The sequence below is a fragment of the Nicotiana tabacum genome, chromosome 4 (genome assembly GCF_000715075.1).
Source record: "Nicotiana tabacum cultivar K326 chromosome 4, ASM71507v2, whole genome shotgun sequence".
NCBI classification, from domain to species: domain Eukaryota; kingdom Viridiplantae; phylum Streptophyta; class Magnoliopsida; order Solanales; family Solanaceae; genus Nicotiana; species Nicotiana tabacum.
The window spans coordinates 43536527-43559128 of NC_134083.1; the positions used below are offsets into that span (position 1 = coordinate 43536527).

Consider the following 22602-nt stretch of genomic DNA (forward strand, 5'->3'; position numbering starts at 1 on the left):
GTCTATTTAACTAACTGAAGCTAGCCGAGATCGAGAGCTTTCTTATCATGCAACTCCTGGATTGAAAAGAAGCTGGCGGGCCAAGGCTTAAACTACCAAACAAAGACAAACTAGTTGGACTCTTACGTAATTGAGTATAGAAAGAGGAATCGTCTTATGTGCGGATTGAAATGCGTGATAGAGATGGGAGGATCCGACAGAAGTACAAAATTTCGATTGTTCTCTGGCAAATTCTAAAGCCTTCGGATCTGTTATGGATAATTCCAGCTCCAAATTGATGCCCTGTCGGGAACAGAAGGAGCAAATCTTTCTCTTTACTTACGCAATTTCGGAAGAGTCTAGTTGATAGGATTCACTCACAGGAAGAACTTTTCTCACGCTTTTTCCATCACGATTTTCTCTTCGAGAACACTCGCCTCGTCGATTCTTCCCCTCGTTCTTTTTATCTTAGACATTGAGATGTTTATGCAAAGCATAGGTGTCACAAGCGGTCAAATTACCATTTTTCCCTCAAAATTTTATTCTCATCCTTCCGCTTGGAAATTCAGTTTCATGATTGAGTTTTCCCTTTCTTCTACAGATGTTGGGGGTCCAGCCCTCGTAGGAAATTGCAGTCTACATCCTTTTGTTAGAGGCTTTCTTTACGCGGGATCCCCGTTCTTCTCAGAAGAGTTAGGGAAGGCAGGGGAAGAATCGATGAGGCGAGTGTTCTCAAAGAGAAAATCGTGATGGAAAAAGCATGAGGAGAATTCTAAACTCGAGATATGCAAAATAAGGAGCAGGATCCGAAGCGGTGGCTGCTACAAGAATAGAATATTCCAAAGCATTCGCTTCTGAAAGAATTTGGCTTATAGAGTGGTGGTCTTACTACGACAAGTGAAGCCAGGGTTCCCTTTGTTTGATGTTCGGGGAAGAGAAAGGAATCTATTCGGGAAGCGCTTACCAGCCCTTTTTCCAGATAAAGGTCTAAGTTCCTCTCCGTCTCTCTTTGCCAAATAGAGACTGAAAAAAGCTTCTATTTATAGGTGTATTTTGCCACATACGTGGGTTCGGTCCTCCAAGCAATGTTAGAGCTCTCTTCAACATGCTAATGGCTAGATCAATCGGTTTCGGGTCAAATAGGAAGAACTAGAAGATTCCACCAACTTTTCGCCAATGGATCACTTAGTCGGAATAAGCGGGTGTTTAGTGTCCCGATCAATTAGCTTTTAATTATTTAATAAGAAACTTGGCAAATCCTACCATTGTATTTCCTTTTTTTCATTTCGATCCTATCAACTTGGAGAGTGTAAGAGATCTCTAGAATTTGAGAAAGATTTTGCTCTTCAAGTAGCAAATTTAGGAGTTTATCTTGTAAAAGGCAATCCCATGCCAACATAAGGCCACGGTAGATGGACCAGAATTCCAGAGGTGAAATCTTCTAGTTCTTCCTATTTGACCCGAAATCGATTGATATAGCTATGAATAGTCATCGACTTCAGGGAAAGAGTAGAAGAATGGGGCCCAGGGCTATGGAAAAAAAGATTATATCAGACCTGCCTAATAGCTTAGCCAGACTCATCGGGTAAGGAATCCCATCCTCTAGAGACTGAAAGAAGCTTCTATTTAGAGCGAGAGAGAGAGCGCCTTCGCTTACCTGCTTAACCATTTACTTGCAGCGCCTTGAGTAGACAGATAATTACGGCCACTAGATCCTTCATACTCTTACTAAAGTACACTTAAGACTAAACCAATCTTGAAAGTTCCGTGGACAATTGGCATAAATGGGGATGGACACTCGTGGAGAAATTTTGCTTTGATTTGACCTCAAGAGTTTGAATACTTCTGTCCAGAATCTTCCTGTGAACCTGTACAAGGAAGGTGGAAGAAATGAAGTCTCTTTTTTTTTGGTGGTGGTGTGAAGGGGAGGGGGGAGGAAGTAGAGCAGTCAAAGAATGAACCAAACCCCCTTTATTATTAAAAAGACTAATCTCTGTAAATATCTATCTATATATATTCCCTAGAATAAGGAAATCCTATAAAAACATCCACCAGGAATCAAACCTACGAATCTTCTCCTTTACTAGGAAAGGTGCTTTAACCATTCAACCATAGATGCAAAAAGACTTAGTGAGTGAAATAGGTTTTGGTATTCCTTCTGGAGCTTCTATTTCTTCTGTTAAAGGAGATTCAAGTTTGGAGCACATGGCATAAGCCAAAGATCCCGAGATGACTCTAAAAGCTAATGAGATGATTCTGGTTAAACCGGGCATTCCTAGAGCAAGGAAAGATCTTTCAAAAATAGAATCAAGAGAAAGCGCTAGAACCGATGTAAGTAACATCTGCTACAACTAGAAGTCGATCTGGTGCCTTTCTCTGGAGTAATAAATGGACAACCACAATAATATTTTCATAACCCAATCAATTTAAGGCATTATCTTGATCATTTTCTCATATAGCCACTGTTAAAAAAGAAAATGCCATTATCAATTTGACCAAAAAGGTAATAAAAATAAAGATCCAAAAGACTAGAAAATGCCATTATCAATCAGTCTCTCAGAAGGCGCTTGCAATGGCGCTGAAACACTCCTTTATCCCGTCTTCTGCTTCCTGTACATTACAGGTCAATCACTACTCCTATGTCCCTCACCCTGTTACAATTAGAAAAAATCCCATATGCCTTAGACCATTCTCTCAATCATCCTTCCCTTCTTTCTCCAGCTCTTGCCTTCCTCAGACTACATCCTCCCCCCTTTTCCTTTCTTTTCTTGAAGACGACGAAGAAGAATCTGAAGAAGAAGAAGAAGAACTTATTCTTTCAGAAACCGAGCAGCTAAAACAACCAGACAATGACCCAATTCGCCGGTTCTTCCAGACCCGGACTGCAGACTTAGAATCCGACCCAGACCCAGGTCGTGAAGGCAAGTTATCATTTTCAAAGAACCGTAAAACATCTTGGCACCTCGCTTCTATCAGTAGTTCAACTGAAAATGACGAGGACGAGGTCGAGGACATACTAAACTTACCACTCGACACACTCTCAAGTCCTAAAAATGAGGGTGTTGTAAGTGAAATATTGGCAAAGGCGAGGAGTTTACCGGAAAATGTGACGTTAGGGGAGGTATTAGGGGAATTTGAAAGGAGGGTTGGGGCAAAAGAGTGTGAAGAGGTGCTGGGTTTATTAGGAAATGAAGGTTTGGCTATTAATTGCTTGTATTTTTTCGAGTGGATGAGGCTTAATGAGCCTTCATTGGTTACACCTCGCGCTTATACAATTCTGTTCCCTATACTTGGGAGGGCTGGTATGAGCAAGGAGTTGCTAGTTTTGTTTAAAAACTTGCCTGGAAAAAAAGGGTTCAGGGATGTTCATGTTTACAACGCGGCCATTTCCGGGTTTTTATGCTGTAGAAGGTATGACTGAAAGCTTTTACACAGATTGTTTTTATGTCTTTATTACTCAGATGGTTTGATACGTGTAATCACTGGTGGTGCTAGGTTAAAGAAAAGGGATTTGGAAAATTATATTGTGCAAATAGGGCAAAACTGATGTTTTTTTTTGGATTAGATATAAACTGTTGATTTTTTTTTTTTGGTTAAACTGCAAAATTTTATTTAACCAAGTAACTCAATATGTACAAGATGACTCGCCTGGACTATAGAGTCATTCCTCAATTACAATTGGAGCTGCTATTTCACTATCTATTCACTAATTTCACTTGAACTATACTCACTAATTCCATTTGATCTATACAGGGTAGCTATTTAACTGTTCTAACTCTTTCTTCCACTTGAGTATCTTCTTCCCTTTCATATGTAGTTGTATTATGATCTCTCTGATAGTTTCTGGTTGGTAAACCTGCGCCTATTTCTTTCTGTCCAGATCTGGTAGACTGTTGAATTCCCTTGACATAAAAGAAATTCTAGTGAAGTGGCAAAGGGTTCAAAAAATGCTAGTAACAATCCCTTACATAAATTCCTAGCTCCGCCAGTGTGTATAATGCCATGATGAGTTAGTGTACTTTTGGAGGTAACTGTCAATTATTTGGAGGTCATTTTTTGGTGTACCTCATTTGAGTTTTATATTGGTTGAAAGGAGCTGACAACAGAAAATACTCCTAGTATATGTTGTCTTTTCAAATGTTTTATTCAAAATGCTTGGGATATAAGGTCTTGCAGTTTTGGGGGTCCATTTGGGTGTATTTACATCAGAGTATTATAGACAATGGTATTACATCTTTTCGAATACATCTTTTTCGAAGTAATTTAATTTCCGTTTACTGGCTTCTTTTGTTAAAGGTATGATGATGCTTGGGGAGTTTTTGAGTCCATGGAAACAAATTCTGTCCAACCAGACCATGTGACGAGTTCCATTATGATTACAATTATGAGGAAACGAGGCAATAGCGCCAAAGAAGCTTGGAATTTATTCGAAAAGATGAACGGAAAAGGTGTGAAGTGGAGCTTGGAAGTAGCAGGCGCTCTAATTAAATCCTTTTGTGATGAAGGCCTGAAGAAGGAAGCTTTAATTATCCAGTCAGAAATGGAGAAAAAGGGAATATCTTCTAACGTCATTGTCTATAATACTCTGATGCATGCTTACTGTAAAGCTAACCAAATTGAAGAAGCTGAAGGTCTCTTTGATGAGATGAAGAGGAAAAAAATTGCACCTACCTCGGCTACTTACAATATTTTGATGGATGCATACAGTAGGAGACTGCAGCCTGATGTTGTTGAGAAACTGCTACTGGAAATGGAAAATGCTGGTTTGGAGCCAAATGTGAAATCATATACATGCCTGATCAGTGCCTATGGTAAACTGAAGAAAATGAGTGACATGGCTGCAAATGCATTCTTGAGAATGAAAAAGGTTGGTATAAAACCGAATTCTTACTCTTATACAGCTCTTATCCATGCCTATTCAATCAGTGGGTGGCATGATAAAGCTTATACAGCTTTTGAGAACATGCTAAGGGAGGGAATAAAACCCTCGATAGAAACTTATACTGCTCTGCTTGATGCATTTAGACGTGCTGGTGATACCCAAACACTCAAGAAAATTTGGAAAATGATGATCAGAGATAAAATTGAAGGGACAAGGGTGACATTTAACATTCTACTCGATGGATTTGCTAAACAAGGTTGCTATGTTGAAGCAAGAGATGTGATTTGTGAGTTTGGGAAGCTTGGGTTACAGCCAACAGTAATGACTTACAACATGCTGATCAATGCATATGCAAGAGGAGGAGAAGAATCAAGGTTGCCGCAGCTTGTGAAGGAGATGGCAGCACTTAATCTAAAACCTGATTCTATTACTTATTCCACAATGATATATGCCTATATCCGTGTGCGGGATTTCAAGAGGGCATTTTATTATCACAAGCAGATGGTGAAAAGTCGGCAAGTGCCTGATACTGAATCATATGAGAAGCTCAGGGCAATTCTGGATGTAAAAGCTGCCATAAAGAACAGGAAGGATAAGAGTGCTTTAATGGGAATAGTTAGAAGCAGTATGGGCTTGTTGAAAGAGAAGAAAAAGGGAAAGAAGGATGAGTTCTGGAAAAATAGAAAAAGAGGATCAAGATTTCAAGGACAGTAATAGCTATATTCTTTGGCTTGTCATAACTGTATGTAGGTTCGATGAGTTAGCTTAGTATGTTCCTATCTCTTTTGGTGGTCAATCTTCAATCCGGCCTGATTGAGTATGCTCTTTTGTACAGTTGTGTTCAACTTTTTGGCATAAAAGAGAAGTCACTGAAGTAAATGCTTTAAGACTTGTGAAACTCTACATTAGCTAGAGAGTCGAATCCGAAGGTAACCAATCATTTGCAGTCAGAGACTCCTAATTAGATGCTGTTACTGTAGATTCCTTCCTCTAATAGATTTATCTTTCGGTCAGAGACTTCTAATTATATGCTTTTACTGTAAATTGCTTCCTCTAATAGATTTATCCATTTCTCGGGCCACCTTTGTTTCTCTGATGTCTAGTTCTAAGAATTGTATTTCTTTTGATTAAACTCTACATTTGTGGGATAAGGTCTCGTACAACCCACCCTTCCCAAACCTCACTTGTGGGATCACACTGGGTATGTTGTTGTTGCTGTATTTGTCTATGATTTATGTTAGATCGATGACAATCTTATTGGATGAAATCTGATGCCGCACCTATATTTATACATATGTTCCGATTAAGTACTGGTTAGTAGTAGCACTGCCCGATAAGCTGTTTCTCAATTTCTTGTCCTCTTAGGAAATGAAGGTGCTCCTAGTATAATAAAAGGATAATATCATGAGAATTCTTAGAACCTAAAATGAGATCATAACTCATTTGGAACTTACAGGCAAATCAGACAAATGCTTCTGTCCCTCTCTGATAAAGTTGTCTCTCATAAAGGGGGAACCTTGGAGCAACCGTAAAGTTATCTCCGTGTGACCTATAGGTTACGGGTTCGAGCCATGAAAGCAGCCACTATTGCTTGCACTAGGTTAGGCTGTTTACATCACACCCCTTAGGGTGCGGCCCTTCCCCGAACCTTGCGTGAACGCGGGATGCCTTGTGCGCCGAGCTGTCCTACTTCTGTCCCTCTGATGTAACAAGGACGAGCATACTGCGTCCTGTCCACATTATTGTGATTACTCATTTACTATAATTTGAGGCAGCAACAAGGTTCTTTCCCCTGGGCGTATTCACCTCTGGCCTTTCAGTGTTTGGTCTGAGGTTCATATATTACATGTATTTCATTATTTGCCAATATTTAAAATAATCAGGACTGCAGAGCTAATCTCATTATACTAGGTGTACTTTTAATTTTGTTGAATGTGTTGCCTTTGCTTTTTCCTCTCTCTCTCTCTCTCTCTCTCTCTCTCTCTCATGAGCATGTTCTGTTGGTTGATTTTTTTTTAAACCGTAAAAAAGGTTCTGTTGATTGAATTTCTTCCAGCCTATCTCTTTTGTTAGCGGTTATCCTTCTCGTGGTAGTTTACCATTTTATTGCATGTTGTCCTTTCTTGTTGTACAACTAGCAAATTGCTTAGAGAAGTCACCAATATTGTTGACATAGCATCTTTACACAAGTTCATGTCAGACCAACATTGTAGAATAGGATTACACAAATTTAGATGAATTCAGATGGAGCTTGACGATTTTTCACTTATTATACATAGAGGTCTATAATGAACGACAAAGAGGATTCTCCTTTCTGATTCCTGGAGGTGTGCTTGTCATACTTTGTGCATATTAGACAGAATTCAAGATACGGTTTTGTGAAGTCAGAATTTTACAGGACATAAGGTATAGTGAATCTTCTGTCAAGAATATTTGTCATATTTTAGTGTGAAAGACTGCTTATCCTATCTTAGAGATCAACACTAGAAAGCTTGGAATTGAACAGTTCCTAGAAAGTCAAGATTGTTGGTGTATCATTAACAAGTTGAGGTGAAGTAGCTGGGAACATTGCACGTCATATGCATGCTTTATTTTGTTATATGCTGGAGATTGCGTACTTCTAGCATATGTATGGTAAAGGAAGAAACCACGAGCTATCGTTCTTATTCATCTGGTTGAGGATAACATGGCATGGTGAAATGAAGAGTTTACGTTTGTAATGAACCGAATCTCTCTTGTTTCTTTTACTGAGTGAAAAATTTATTGCATGAGCATTACTAAGTTTAACAGGATATCGACCATGTCAGTTACCTTGAAGATTGTCATGGACTCATGGTTCAATTGATTTTATCAGCTGTAGCTAATGTTAGCTCATGAGCAAGTTTCGAGCTTCTTTTTATCTTTGTAGGGTGAATGCGGTTGAGTGTTGGGAAAGACATGGAACTCGGACTAATGACTACCAATATGTTACATGGGGTTCAACAATCAGTGATGGTGAAAACTCTCTTAATATTTTATCAGCTGTAGCTAATGTTAGAGCACAAGTTCAAGCAATGCAATTCCAGAGTAAGCAATAGCTCGATACTCCTGCTCCATATTGAAACAACTCTGAGCATGAATACCAGGTCGAAAACAAAAGCCTTTACCCATGATCAATATGGGATTGGCCCGTTGGGCCAGCCCAACCCGTGATTTAGTAAGGTTGAGCCAAATTTTTTGGAGGCCATTTAAAAAACGAGGCTTTTAAGCCCGACCCGAGTAAGCCAGTGGCTCATGCGGCTTGATTGAGGCTGGGCCGGGCCGGCCCGTGGACCTAATAAAAGTATTTATTTAAAATATATAAAGTATAAAAAGGATATGACACTGTAGCATCCGAATCAACATTTAGCATTGGTGGGCGTATTCTTATCAAGTACAAAAGTTGCATTCATCATGAAAATGTCCAAATATTTGTTACTACTCAAAATTGGCTGCACGACTTTTCCCAAACTCAAACTAGTAATACGAGTATTTTTTATGTGAATTTGAATATTATTAGTTTTTAAACTTTAATTATTCTTAATATTTAACTAATTAATATTGCATATGAATTGTAGATGCACATGAAAGCAAAGATGTTAAGACAACCTTGTCACAAGCGGATTCAAATGTGTTTGATGAAGATGATGTGTTGGATATCCCAAAAGCATCATGGACGTTCTCTTTGATAGTTTGTTTTGAGATTTGACTTTTAGTGAATGAAATATAGGGCGTGTTTGGTCCCACTTTCACAGTTTGGTTGCTCAAAATAGTTTGGAAAATGTTTTCCTAGATATCACATTTTTCTGAATTGAAAGAAAATAACTTCTCTAGAAGAAGTTAAGAAAACATTTTTCAAAAACTCTACGTCTCCACCTACCCTCACATCTAACCTCAAACCCCTCCAACTTAAATTTTCTGCGCCACTCACCCACCCCAACCCCGTCCCCACCCCCCAACCCCGTAATTTTATTTTTTTTAACCTTTTTTTTTTTTTTTGTATTTTCTGTTTTCTATTTTTTCGTTTTTCTGCCCCCTAGTAATATTTTTTAATATTTTCAGTTCTGATTTTTTCATTTTTCAGTTTACAGGTTCGAAATTTTATGAGTTCCAAAGTTATGAGTTCAGAGGATGTGTTTTGAAGTTTGCGGGTTTAAAAATTATAGAGTTTTCGGGTTCAAAAGTTTAGCGGTTCATAAGTTTATGAAATTTGTGGGTTCGAAAGTTTGTTGGTTCGAAAGTTTATGGCTTCATGTTTATTGTATCTAAATTATTTATGAATACTCTTGAGAAGTTATTTTCCTTAATTTGCGTACCAAACACCGAAAAATGAGTAAGATTACTACTTGTTTTCCAAGAAAATATTTTCCGTTATACCAAACACACTCATAGTCTTGTCTTTTACTTTTTAGTGTTTATTGCGATATATTGGAATAGTTTAAAAAGTTATTAAGTTTTGCGAAATTTTTAAAATTTTAAATATTTATCTTTTTTTTTAGGTTAGTACTTAAAGAAAAATATAAAATTATATTTTTAAAAATAATGTGCCGGCCCGTGGAGCCCACAACCCGTATAGGGCTGGATTGGACGAACTATTATAAGGTCCATCAAAATGGTGGGTTAGCCCAACCAAGTCCGTCAATTGCTAAAGCCCATGTGGACAGAGCTAACCCAGCCGGCCCATATTGACCGGTATAATGAATTCGCTACAAAACGGGCATGATTATTAAATTCTCAAAAGTAGGAGTATCTCTTAAGTCAAATATGAATTCCTTAAGACTCTGCGGACGGCTTGGTTAGGAAGCCTTTCAAATTGCATTTTTTCCCATCATTCTTCATTTCTCATGTATAATTGTTTTATTCTTACATAAAATAATTTTTTTACCTCTTTTGTCGGATTTTTATTATCACAAAGTTTAAAAGCTAACTGATGAGGTAACATTATCCAAGACTAATACTAAATCTGTGCAAGACAAAGTCAACAAAGGTTGACACTCATGATCTAATTTTACATATTGTCATATTTGTTCCGACAAAAAAGACATTTTGTTCTAGAACATAATTCTTTTTCTTTCATTAATAGTTTTTTTCAAAGTTTTATCTTCAATAATACTTTATTTTAAAATATTGTTTATTGCAAATTATTCACTTCAAAACCAAAAATAAAGAAACAGTAAAATAGGTAATTAAAGCGCGGCGGGAGTCATTGAGCCCGTTTGGATTGGCTTAAAAAAAAGTGGCTTTTAAGCAAAGCAGCTTTTAAGTGTTGGAGCTTGTTTTATAAATAAGTAATTACCTGTTTGGATAAAAGTGTTGAAACTTAAAAAAAATTGTTGAAGTGTTTTGTAAATAAGTGCTGATAAACACTTTTTTCTATTAAAAAGACAAAAATATCCTTAAAGTTATTAACATTATAAAGGAGTTAATTACTACAACATATTAAATTATGAATTAATGCAAATAAAAAATAATTTATATTTTAATTTAATTTTAAATTAATTGATTACTTTAGATAATTTTTATAAATATAATTCTTGAATGCTCAAAATGCTAATCGTACAGAATCTAGAAGGTTCTTCAATTCTGTGTGAAATATCTTGTACGCTTGTCAAGGATCTTCGTGCTTGAAGAGTGTTTTCTTCACCTTCAGTTGTTTTAGAAAATGAGGATGATTTGAAGAAAAGCGAAACGCCGTTATTCGAGGTGAAAAATGAGAAAAAAAGAGATGGTATTGGAACTGAGAGTAATGGAAATTGGAATGGAGCTGTTCAGAAGAGTAATTCATTAAGATATTTGATTCATTCTAGAATCTAGAGTAATGCATATCAATTTTAGTAAAAATTTATATTATATGTCTTAGGGTAATTTTGGTATAATAAAAATTTATAATCGATAATATATTAATTTTATTGGTTAAACTAAAATGACTTTTAAGCCAAAATTAGAAAAGTTGGGGTCAGTTGTTTTTGACTTTTTTTAAGCACATTTTAACTTTTTTAAGTAGCTTTTTATTTTACCAAACACTCCATAAAATAAAAAGGATAAAATAAAAAGGTGCTTAAAAGCTTTTAATCCCATCCAAACACCCTCGTTGTATTGTTAGTACTTCGGCTTGCTGCTCAGTTGAACGCCGGTAGACGAAGCCCGAATCGCAACCTCAATCTAAATCAATGGTTAGCGAAACCCAAGACCCGACTATTCGGATCCTCTGCCGGAGGCTCCAGATTATCAAGAATGAATCGGGTCTTCAATGGCTCATCGGCTCTCCATTCTTCCCTCGCCATACCATTATCTCTACCTTCCGATGTATCCACACTACCCCCTCCAATCCTCTATCTCCGGATTTCTCCAAAGAATCAGGTAGTCAACGAAGTCTAATTTCAGCGAATTCAATTCATCGGCTTTCTTTTTGTGTAAGATTTTAATTATTTACTCTTTTTTTTAATTGAAAGATGATATAAGAACACTGCTTCCGAAGGGTTTTGAAGTTATTGGAGCTTTAATTGTCGAAAATGACGGAAATTTGGACAAAATCGCCGGGGAGGCGATTAATGCAGCTTGTAATTTGAAGAAAAGTTTGTCGAGTGATGAAAATTTGGGCAATCTGGAGCTGGTCGGTGCTGTGGTGGATTTAAATAGCGCTAATGATGTTCGTTTTTTCGTGTCGAAGGATGGAAAATTGGGCAGTCTTCAGAGTGTTAGTTCCATTATGTACGAAGACAAGCCTGAAAAGTATATTTGGGAAAGAGGCTGTTTGCTTCGGTGTGCTCTTCATGTAAAATTGCCTCTGTATTATAATACTAGTAACCCTGATGGTAAGTGCTTCCTTAATTTTTATTCCTGCATAAGTTCATAGCTCTTTCATCTTTCTATTTGTTTAACTTAGTAATGCTTTTACTCGATAGCGATAGCTGAGACAAGATTTTCACTAAGGGGTGTCAAAATTTGAAAGAAGTAAACATATGAAGAAGTCATAGAAATTCAACACATAGTATATATATATATAAAGAAACATTTTGGCCTATTATTAATTTTCCGGCGGACCCCTTGGAGCATGTGGCTCCGCCACTGCTGGATAGTGCTAAATTCTGTCAAAATCAAGTTATTCTAGCCACTTGCTGGACAATTTGGTGTACTATGTTTTCTATTGTACTTTTCCTTTTTACTTAAATTCAGAAGCTCAGAGTGAGTATTGGTAGAATTATTGGCGTTAAATGTCTCCTGATATTGGCTGTTTATACTTTATAGTCATGAAATTTGATCGTGTTTGAATGACTTAATGGTAAATTTATATAGAGCTGGATATTAACAAACAGTAGATTTTACAAAATTGGAAATGGAAGAGTTGAAGGTTGAAGAGTGTTTCGGAAAAGAACAAGAGCTACTTTAATATGAGAAAAATAGAGGTCAGTTAAAAAGGAATGCAGGAGCAACTTATGATGTTCAGGCCCTTTCCCATTATGAGCAATATCCCAGCCTCACTAAATCGTTTTACTGATAGGTGCACTACCATTGCATTGGAAAAAACATTTGCAGCATGAAAGAGAAAAAATAAGATACAACAACAACAACCCAGTATAATCCCCTAGTGGGGTCTGGGGAGGGTAGTGTGTACGCCTACCCTGGGGTAGAGAGGCTGTTTCCGATAGAACCTCGGCTCCCTCCCTCCAAGAACTCCCCACCTTGCTCTTGGGGTGACTCGAACTCACAACCTCTTGGTTGGAAGTGGAGGGTGCTCACCACTAGAGCAACCCACTCTTGTCTTGCCTGGTATTTGTTATTTCTTGTAACATTATTTTTGGAGCTTCTTTGTGGCGTTGTTTAATGGATGTTCTTGCAGCATTGCTGTACGAACGCTTAATGGGGCTCTATTCCACAAACTTAATGATTTTTGCATTCTGATAACGTGAAAATGGACTCTTGTTTCTGGCCAAGTCACAAAAATAAGCAACTCCACCAGTTTAGTTGTGGATTAGTAATGCGAGATTCTTCTTAAGTCTTTATCTGTTGAGAATCCAAATTTGATCATTCAGTGATACCTTTAATGAGGGTGAATGAGAAGCATGTGGAAAACTAATATTAATAAGTAATAATAACCAAAGCAAGAAAGAATTGTCAAGGAATACCATCTTTTTAGTGTTGATACTGTAAGTCCAGAATTATAATGACTCCTGTCACATAGCAAGAATTGCCAAAATCATAATACAAATAGTGTTTTTGTGGCATCTCGTATATGGTTTCTAGTTGACCAATAGCTAGAATGATTAGGCAACCAAGACGTGATTACTCTGTAATCATGTTCAATCTTTTACTTTCATTGTTATGAGTTTCCAATCAAAGGATGTGTACATGAAGATGATCTAAATGAAGAGATCTGTTGTCTTTATGTATTTTCTGTATTTAATAGTACAACTTTTCTCAGTACCTTACAAAGATCATTATGAATCACAATCTAATCAATCTTTCAAGGCTTTGCTTTCCTACATTATATATCAGAATTAGTAGTGTGTGTAAGATATGCATGCATAGCCATACAGTTCCTAGTTGCTGACTAAAACTTGTTTTGTTTGCAGATGTACATGAGATATATATGCGTGCAGCTGAAGCTGTTGCTAGTAAATTCAAAGACCCACAAGTTACTTGCCTAATAGAAGCTTTAGCTGAAACTTCAAGTGGTGCTATCGTTCTTCGTGGTTCAGACCTGAACACATATAGTTCAAATTCTTCCTCTGAACTTAAAGATTCTGATACGAAAGCTTTGTTATGTTCATACTTCTTTTCAATGAGTAAAGATATTACCTCATTTTCTTCAATAGAGGTATATTTCACCTCAAATTTCAAATTCTATTATAGTCAAAGTTCAAATATGATTTCTTGAGTCCATCAAAATTCAGTTTTTTAAACTGAAAATTGTAATAATTAATTTACTTCAATTTGTTGTGGGCTGGTATACAACTGTATTAAAATGTTTGCTGCTTAGAATGCAGATAAAATCCAAGTAAGCTTTCTGCTTAATAAATCAATAAATTCTGCAAAACCTTCTGCACCTATTGCTGAATATTATCCAGGTATGATCTTTTGATGGATAATTCTGGCTTGTATTTCTTTTATTTAATATTTATTATGCTATTGTGCTATCATATGGATGAAAATAACTCGGTCAAGTTTGTCTCCCCTGATCAGTTAGTGACTTCTTTTCTTTCAGCCACCCAGGAAACTGAACTTCTGGTCATAGGCCATAAACTTGAAGTGCTTTGTTATGCGGCAAAAGATCTATCGCTGGCTTATAGCGTATCAAAGTTGGTCATCCCTGCACTACTTGACCAGTTACACTCAATGAGGAAAGTTATCATGCCTGACCTCTTAAAGGGGCATCCGGAGGTGAGACCATTATGTCATTTCTCCTGCCATATTCAACTTTGCTTGAAAACCGAATTGCTGGGTGATCCACTGCTGTATTATTACCAATTTCAAGTCTTTGTTCTTCTCTTCTTTTTAATATGGGGTTGATGTTGTTCGGGATGTGGGTCGGTTTGATTCATCACATAATATGTTTAGTCAGTGTTAGGAGTAATGTTTAACTAGGACAGATTGTGTGGACAGAGCTACAAAATATGCAATCAGAGGAGATGTCCTATCTCGTAAACTTGGACTTCCTTTAAGTAAGAGATATTATAAAAAGCATCAAGAAGATGCAAAAGAGCACTGTCCGGGTGCTAATACAAAAGATGATATGTTAGCTCTACAGATGGTCCTATGCTAGTGTTAGGGAGCTAACAAAATTCAAAAATAATTCAGGGGATCTTATAGGGGAGCAGTGTTATCAAAGGCGAAAAGCGCAAAAAAGCTTTAAGGTCCATTGAGGCTTTAAGCGCAAAGCACAAATAAAGCGTGGGCTTTAATGAAAAAGGCGCAACTGGAGAAAAAGTAAAAATATGTATATTTAGTCCAAGACTAATTATTATAAGCATGAATAACAAATATATGGACAAAGAAATTGAAAAATATTTACGAGAAAGTGAAACATCAATTGTTTAATGTCGCCTTTTCAGGATTACACTCATTGGCAAGGAAAAATATGCCTTAAAGCCTTGATGCGACACTAAAGCGCACACAAAGTGAGGCGAAGCGCTCAACATGTTTTGAGTCTCGCTTCAGGGCTTAAGCACGCCTTTGACAACAATGTAGGAGAGAGGTTACTCCAGCTATATAACAAAACTATACAATTAGCCTTCAAGGTGTAATTTGGAGTTGCTAAACCCTCAAAACATCTTCTATTCCTTTCTGTCCTATCTCGTAAACTTGGACTTCCTTTAGAGTTGGTAAATAAATGAATTCCCGTAACATCAAACTCCATGACTCAAAGCTATACGGTATGGGTTGTTGTCTTCTTGGAAATTTCTGCTGTCTAATCATTTTTGCATGGTTCAAACCAAACTTCAGTAAGAAGTTACAGTGTTTTTGGAAATTCTCTATTGAGTTTTTCTGTAGGACTCTGGATTCTTAGTTGTCTATTATAAGTTGAAATTTCTGAAATAGAAGTGACGGCTAAAAAAGTAGGTTGGAAAAATATGAGGATATAAGTGTTAAGTATAGAGGAACTTACAGAGTATACTGGGCAGTATGTCCATAGATTGCCACGTACGGTACACTGGTCCAAGGGAGAAGATAAATAACAAAGAGGGGAAAGGAAAGTGGTTTATGGATAGCATTTGCACGGACATTTTTGGTTTTACTTCATCTAGTTCTATCCTTATTATTGTATTGTGGATCTTCTATGGTACTTCGGAGTCCTTCACTTAATTTTGCTTGTGATTGTGAGTAACAACACTTTTCTTTGAAAAAGAATTTGTTATTCATTTAAGCTTATGAATTTACATGTACCTTCAAACGACTTTTTTCTGTTTTACCATGCTAAACTAGCGACACTCATGAATTTCCACGCATTTCAGTCCCAGAAGTTAACTGGTGCTTCTGTTAATTTTCTTGCAGTGGCATCCATATCACTTCCTTCCTCCAGGACTTTTACATCCGATTACAGTCTTGTATGAACTTAGTTATGGTGAGACAGAACTGAAGCAAGGTGAAGTCACTTGAAGCTTGGGATAACTGTGAATTATTGTCGTTCAGCTAAACAAATGTGTCTCACACACTGAAGCTTGTTTTATGGCAGTTGAAACAAGAAGATCCCTCCATTTGAGACTTGGGTTACCTTTTGATCGCCCTCTTCTTAGAATTTCAAATGCTATTGATCTAGTAGGGAAGAAGAATACTGGCAGCTCAGTCCAGAAAGGTAAAGCGTCAATATTATATATACATATGTTTAACATGGCTCTTTGCTCATGCTTGGGATGATCTCCATCATTTCATGGCCTTATCAGGCTCTTCTTTGCTTAAGGATGCACATTTGGGGATTCCATGTAGTGGTGGTGAGTAGTTATGTGTTTCTTCTTTTCTCCACCCAGTACAGAATTATAATTTTTCTTGTGCTAACATCGTCAGACACTCTGCAGTTTCTGGAGGTGTCTCCTCTCTGGTTCAAGGTTCTTATGAGTACTACCATTACCTCCATGAGGGACTTGATGACTCGGTAATAAATTTTCGTTCTGAAGGCTCTGTAGGTTAAATCTTTTACTGTGCACCCTAATATGTTGTTTTAGCTCAACATTGTTATGCAATTTGCTTTCTGTATTTTTTGGCTCCAGATATATCTTTACCGTTCATTGTTTGCAAATGTTCATATGTTTGTACTTCTCAGTTTTTTTATATTTGGTTTCCTTGGTTCTAAAGTTTTTCTTTCACTTCCACTTTCTTGTTTTAGATTTTTATCTAATTGCATGTGATACTGTCGGATTGAACTATACTGAGTCAGTTAGCTTATTTTTTAGTCAAAATTATATTTATAGTAACATTATATACCTCACAGGGGTGGGGCTGTGCTTACCGCTCTCTGCAGACAATCATTTCTTGGTTCAAGTTGCAAAATTACACTTCGATTGATGTCCCATCACACAGGTATCGTGTAGCTTCTTTAGCTACAGTGATTAAAATACCTTTCTTTTAATATGTGATTGGTTTAACTGACCGTACTTTTTGTGATGCCTTTAGGTTAATACTTTGTACATGCATGTGATTCTTGGCTTGCTCAGTGTTTTTCTCCTTGGTTCGCAGCTCCCTCTTTTTAAAACAAGAGACTGCTAGATATAAAAGTTAGCAGACTCCAGTTGCAATAGCTTCAAAAGGGATAGCTTAATTAGAGCACTGAAATACGGCCTCACTGATCTGATGAAAATTGTAATTCAAACATTTTATGAACCAAGGATGATTCAAAAGAGAGAATAAAAGGAGGAGCCTAAGAAATCCACATACTAGGGTATAGCCTCTTTCCACTGTACAAGCAAGTAAAATGTGACTTGTTATCTTGCAGATAGCATCGCTGTTCCCTCAAAGGCACACCTATTCTTTCTTTATAAATAGTACATATAATCATAACAGGTCTGCCTTCAGCAACTCAGACATTTTAACATCAGTGGCTACTTTGCAGTGAAAACAAACAGAACACAAGGAGTACCATCTATTGCGCAGAGCAACATAAATCATGGTTAAGATTACAACCAAGGTTTTTCTACTGAAAAGCACCAGCATATGTGCACATTCTGATAGTAGTCATAAAATATTATCAGAAAATTTATCCTATTCTTATGAAGTGCACATTCTGATAGTAATCACTCTGTAATATGTGCTTTAGTCATAAATGAAGATTTCTTCAGTAAATTTATATTGTTCTGAAACTGAATTGCTTATTCTTCCAGGGAAATACAGCAGGCACTTGTAGAGATTGGTGACAAAGATCCTTCATTTATAGGGTCACGTGAATGGATTGGAGCCATTGAACTCAGTTTTGTCTTGGATAAACTAATTGGAGTAAGTTTGAACCTATCTAGAAGTGTTTATAAAAATACCTAGTGAGCTTTGGTTTAGATGAATTTTATGCTTTTGACTATCCTTTTCATTCTTTAGCTGTCAGATTTACTCCACTTTGAACTTTCAACCGGTTTGTAATATTTCGTTGCTTTATAAACATGTTTGACCTTAAATTACTATTGTGGATAGGTTAGTTGCAAAATCATAAATGTAAGATCTGGAGCTGAGCTTCCTGAAAAGTGTCGAGAGTTGGCATTGCATTTTGAGAATCAAGGAACACCAGTCATGATTGGTAGGTCTTACAGTTATTGTAATATGCGTAGGGCTGTAAATGGAGTGGTCTTTGTGATTCCTGCTTCTGTATAAATTTGTTCGTTAAACACTACTTGCTTAGCATTTTACCATGCTTGCAGGTGGTGGTGTTCTTGCATACACTCTCCTTGGCGTGGATTATAATGATGCAACTGGAGATTGTGCTTTCCTTATACTGGATCCTCATTATACTGGTAATGATGATATCAAGAAAATAGTAAATGGTGGATGGTGTGGGTGGAAGAAAGCTGTTGATAGCAAGGGGAAGCACTTTTTCTTGCATGATAAGTTCTATAATCTTCTGCTTCCTCAGCGGCCTAATATGGTCTAGTTAACCTTCAAAATACTATTGGCACAAGACTATGTTCAGATAGACGGAGCCAGTCTCTCTGTGCTGGGGGTTGAGTCGAGTTGAGTGATCTAGCTGTGCTTTTTATCCATTCCAGCCATGGAGGGTAGGGCCTCTATCCTTTTTGCTCTTGGAGGTTGAGGCTTTACCGGGAGCTATCTTTATTTTGTTGACCTAAAATGAGAAGTTTCAATCTGGAGCTTTAGATCCTCTCTTACAGATAGAAAATTTTGTCTCAGATGACAATGAATGATAGTCTGAAGTCAATTATGACCTTCCTTTGTAGTCAAATTAATCACCTGATATAAGTCATAACTAAAAGCATAAATTTTGTCCAGTTATGGGTTTCTGGTAGAATACAAGTAACGTTTGACCCGGTTCACTATACAGATTAGGTATGCTGTGCACAGTTTGATTACTGAGACTGATTCATTGTCAATCAACTTATATACTGTGAACTTGTAAGTATCATGTAGAAATTGGTAATTGCGTGTATTTGTCGTATATCAAGACTGAAGCAGCATCCACAGCCTTAAACCATATTGTTAGTGTCGATTACAACAATGGAAAGACAGATCTATCTTCATTTTAAGAATCAATAAGACAAGACAGATCAGTAATTCCCTCCATCTCCTGTCATCGATTAGAATGGAGAGGCTGTTGATGTCGTTACTTTTAACTTCAGAGCTAAGCGTAGGGTCATGCTAGCTGAGGGCCTCCGAATATCAGGACTTCGATAAATTTACTGCCTACAATTCTATAAAATCCTTGCTGTGTTGGTATGCATCAATGTCAATTACCTATTTACATTTTTCCTCTCCAGAGAATGAGAGGACATCTGCGGAGTATGTAGTGCAAAATGCTTATAGGTTTCCGTGTGCAGTGAGATTGTTAATTTAGTCATGTCACTTCTTGAATGGTTATTTATATAGAGGAATCTCGTCTAGGAGCCCTTGCTGTTCTTGAGCATAGAGAGGTACATTAGTATAGAGAATGCTCACGTTCTATTTGCACCATTTATTTAGCATTTTTAGGAGCAGTTGGAGATTTTTTAGGACAATTATATCCAAATAGTCTAGTCTAGCATTGAACTCCATAATCTATTCAACTATTTGAAACACTACAGGATACACAGAAATCCCGAATTCCGACATTTAGAATACTAACTAGCCATAAACACCGAATTTGTAAGCTAGTACATAGGCAGAAACAATGTAATATAACCCCCAAAAATGCCTGCAATCCTCAGTACATATAATGTGGTGGCTTGTAAGGACCCTCCGTTGGAACTCTAATATAAGCAGCTTGCTCAGGTGTCAACTTGGTTAACTTAGCTCCAAGCTTTCTGAGGTGAAGGGCTACAACCTTTTCATCAAGGTGTTTTGGCAGAACATAGACCTTCTCCAATTTGCATGTTGCCCTTTCATTCCAAAGCTCAAGTTGAGCAATCGCCTGATTTGTGAAAGAGCAAGACATCACAAAGCTAGGACCGCCAAAATAATAAAAGGAGAAAGAAAACAAAACAGTTCCCATTGGATATGTGAACCATTGAGACAACTATTACTAGTCAAGCTCCATATGTAAGGAGCCAACGAGAGGATAATGACTTCCAATGCTACAAAGGTTCTGCTGCGGTAGTGACACATAAAAATCTGTAATAATACCCTCTTACCGCAATCTGAAAACTAATGCACAATTGAAAACTCATTTGAAAAACTTTTGGAGAGCAACTTTCCTCAGAACAAGAACAATGTGCTTACCAGTGGAACAAGAGCAATGAGGTAGGCGACAGAAAAAGAAAAATGTGCTAAACCAATCACCTAATGAAACTTCAACTTTACTAAATTCCAAGCATTTTGATCAAGCATTATCCAAGTTCTAGCAAGCATAAACCATGCCATGCGATGTAATTACCAAGAGGCAAAATACCACTACTGATCTAGAGTACTGGACTGACTATTCCAAATTGCTATTCAAGCACTCTCATTCTACAATCTACAAATGCTGCTTACTTTTCATCCAAAATTCCTAAAATTAAAGCCAGAACCTAAGACTGAAAAATCAAAGCTCAAAGAAGATAATGCAACACTTGATACACTAATTCACTAGCTAAAAGACAATGACATGGTTTAGCTAACTCAAAAGTGAACATAAGCGTCCAAAATATTGAATATCAGATCACAACTGCAAATGAAAATGGAAAACACAACAATGTGGTACCTTGCTTTTGGTAAATGAATCATTGACATTGATAGCAGGGAACAAGGACCCATTAGCTTGCATCTGATAAAGCCTCTTCACCCCAGTGGTGGTCTCCTCCGAAACTCCAAACAAACTCTCCTTCATCTTGTGGTACTTCTTGATAAACACCTTCAGGCTATCCCTAATTATACCCAACACAATCTGAAACTCAGCATTGTCAGTTGAGCTTGGATCCGGAACCTTTCCAGTCTTTTCATACTCTTCTTATGCTTTCGCACCCTCGTGGATCAGCAGTGTAGCGTCTCCACCATCATCTACGATCAAATTGGGCCCTCGATCAGAACCCCACTCCAGGGCCCTTTTTAGGTTCTCTTTGGATGGACTTAATTACTACTCCCTCTGTTTCACGGTGCTTGTTATAGTTTGAGTTAACACAAAGTGTAATACAAAAATGAAGACTTTTGAAACTTTGACCTTTAAACATGCCATAGCATTCGCGTTGCTATAAAAGCTTCTAATGTACCCTTTTGTTTTTCGAACAAGCTAATAACGAAATAGTGTCAAACAAAGTATATTTACGGAGTGAGACAAGTTTCCTTAGTCTTGGATTTTTTTCAAACATTTTAGAAAAAACATATACTGTATTAATTATATAGCATGGAGACTTATACTCTTTATTCATTCTATTCCATTTTATATTATACTTTTCACCTTTCCTTCCAGAAAATACACCTCAATACCTTTATACATTTGGAAACTCTCTATTATTGAACGTTAACATACTCGTCTTGCCCTTGAGTTTTTTATTTATTAAGGTGGTGTCCAAACCAAGCTTATGTGCACACTATTCCACTGGGGTTTTTTGCTCGTCTTGGCCTTAATAACATGCTTTTATGCTCTTATAGTAACATGTTTAACTCCGTGTACGTTTTTATTAAATGATGTCTGCCACCGAAAATGAATGTTCCTTTGTTTTTTTCGGAAAAGAAGATGTGTGTGTGTGTATATATATATATACCTGGAGGGTTACTCTTTTCCAGGCGAAGACAGAGGCAGAGTCACGAGCAATTGCCGCAGCAGCGTGGTCCTGAGTAGAGAAAATATTACAAGAGCACCAACGAACAGTGGCACCAAGGGCGGTGAGTGTCTCAATAAGCACGGCGGTTTGAATGGTCATATGAAGAGAGCCTGTGATACGGGCTCCTTTGAGCGGTTGCGATTTCGGGCGAACCAGTGGCTTTTTCTCCGTCCGCTAATTATATTGAAAATTTCACGGAACTTATATAATACTTTAACGCCGAACCCAGAAGCAACGAGGCTTTTTGCTCAGTGGTAAGGGCTTTGGGTTCTGAAGTCACCCACTCGAGATCGAGTCTCGCGAAACCCATTTTCACTTTGTTCCTTATAACGAAGCTTTCCATCTTTTTTTTTTTATTTGAAGAAAAAGAACGACAAATCAATTAAGGCTAAGAAAAAAAAAAGGCAAAATCTCCGAGAAGGCCCACTCTTCCTATCAAAATCAAAAGAAAAATGAATGAGAGAGTATCTGGTCACGGTCAAACTATTCTTTCTTCTTCTTTCTTCTTTTTATTTCTAATTTTTATAATAGTTTTTTATACATGACTTCACAAGTTTAATGTACAAATATTAAGCAATTTATATCTTCAATTTTTATTTTTGTTCGTTTTATGGTGCAAGGTCAAACTAAAGTGAGATATTCAATTTGTAATAGTAGACTACAAATAATTTTTCTTATAAAAAAAATCGTTTCGTATAGCAATATTTGTTCGGGCCAGCATCAAACTGGCGAACTTTGCATCATTTGATAACGTTCTTCATATATTAGCTAAAAAAGAACCTTATTCATTTCAATAAGAAAAACGTAAAGGAAAGCAAAAAAGCTTTTCTATGCATCTACTATCATATGCAGTGAATT

General features: G+C 37.0%; 2 protein-coding genes and 1 long non-coding RNA gene across 6 annotated transcripts; 2 read left to right on the forward strand and 1 right to left on the reverse strand.

Moving 5' to 3' along the window:
- The first annotated feature begins 2481 nt into the window (after nt 1-2481).
- LOC107830880 (uncharacterized) lies at nt 2482-5940 on the forward strand. Its single transcript, XM_016658554.2, has 2 exons — nt 2482-3390; nt 4276-5940. Exons 1-2 carry the CDS (start codon nt 2552-2554, stop codon nt 5573-5575), a joined length of 2139 nt encoding a protein of 712 aa, XP_016514040.2. The 5' UTR covers nt 2482-2551; the 3' UTR covers nt 5576-5940.
- Nucleotides 5941-10902: 4962 nt separating this feature from the next.
- LOC107830878 (putative Ufm1-specific protease) lies at nt 10903-18935 on the forward strand. Of its 4 annotated transcripts, XR_012708647.1 has the most exons (14): nt 10904-11239; nt 11332-11694; nt 13453-13697; nt 13860-13947; nt 14085-14260; nt 15872-15962; nt 16053-16172; nt 16261-16308; nt 16393-16469; nt 16806-16894; nt 17051-17088; nt 17692-17803; nt 17993-18095; nt 18217-18935. XR_012708647.1 is itself a non-coding variant. In XM_016658549.2 (13 exons), exons 1-13 carry the CDS (start codon nt 11050-11052, stop codon nt 18444-18446), a joined length of 1932 nt encoding a protein of 643 aa, XP_016514035.1. In that variant the 5' UTR covers nt 10903-11049; the 3' UTR covers nt 18447-18935. The 4 variants fall into 4 exon arrangements, 2 of the variants coding, with proteins under 2 accessions (XP_016514035.1, XP_016514038.1); XM_016658549.2 differs by lacking the exon at nt 17051-17088 and having other exon boundaries at nt 10903-11239; XR_012708646.1 differs by lacking the exon at nt 18217-18935 and having other exon boundaries at nt 17424-17803; nt 17993-18030.
- A 589-nt stretch (nt 18936-19524) lies between these two features.
- LOC107830881 (uncharacterized) lies at nt 19525-21913 on the reverse strand. The gene is made up of 3 exons (XR_012708364.1): nt 21685-21913; nt 20685-21065; nt 19525-19916 (listed from the first exon to the last, which is right to left on the reverse strand). It is a non-coding gene; the product is annotated as an uncharacterized LOC107830881 (long non-coding RNA).
- Nucleotides 21914-22602: the final 689 nt, after the last annotated feature.

Bases quoted from the DNA above. Each gene is read 5' to 3' on its own strand.
- LOC107830880 (XM_016658554.2), top strand. From the start codon at position 2,552: ATGGCGCTGAAACACTCCTTTATCCCGTCTTCTGCTTCCTGTACATTA. The intron at 3,391-4,275 runs GTATGACTGAAA...CTTTTGTTAAAG, and splicing joins GGGTTTTTATGCTGTAGAAG to GTATGATGATGCTTGGGGAG.
- LOC107830878 (XM_016658549.2), top strand. From the start codon at position 11,050: ATGGTTAGCGAAACCCAAGACCCGACTATTCGGATCCTCTGCCGGAGG. The intron at 15,963-16,052 runs GTGAAGTCACTT...GTTTTATGGCAG, and splicing joins TGAGACAGAACTGAAGCAAG to TTGAAACAAGAAGATCCCTC. The intron at 16,895-17,691 runs GTATCGTGTAGC...TTATTCTTCCAG, and splicing joins ATTGATGTCCCATCACACAG to GGAAATACAGCAGGCACTTG.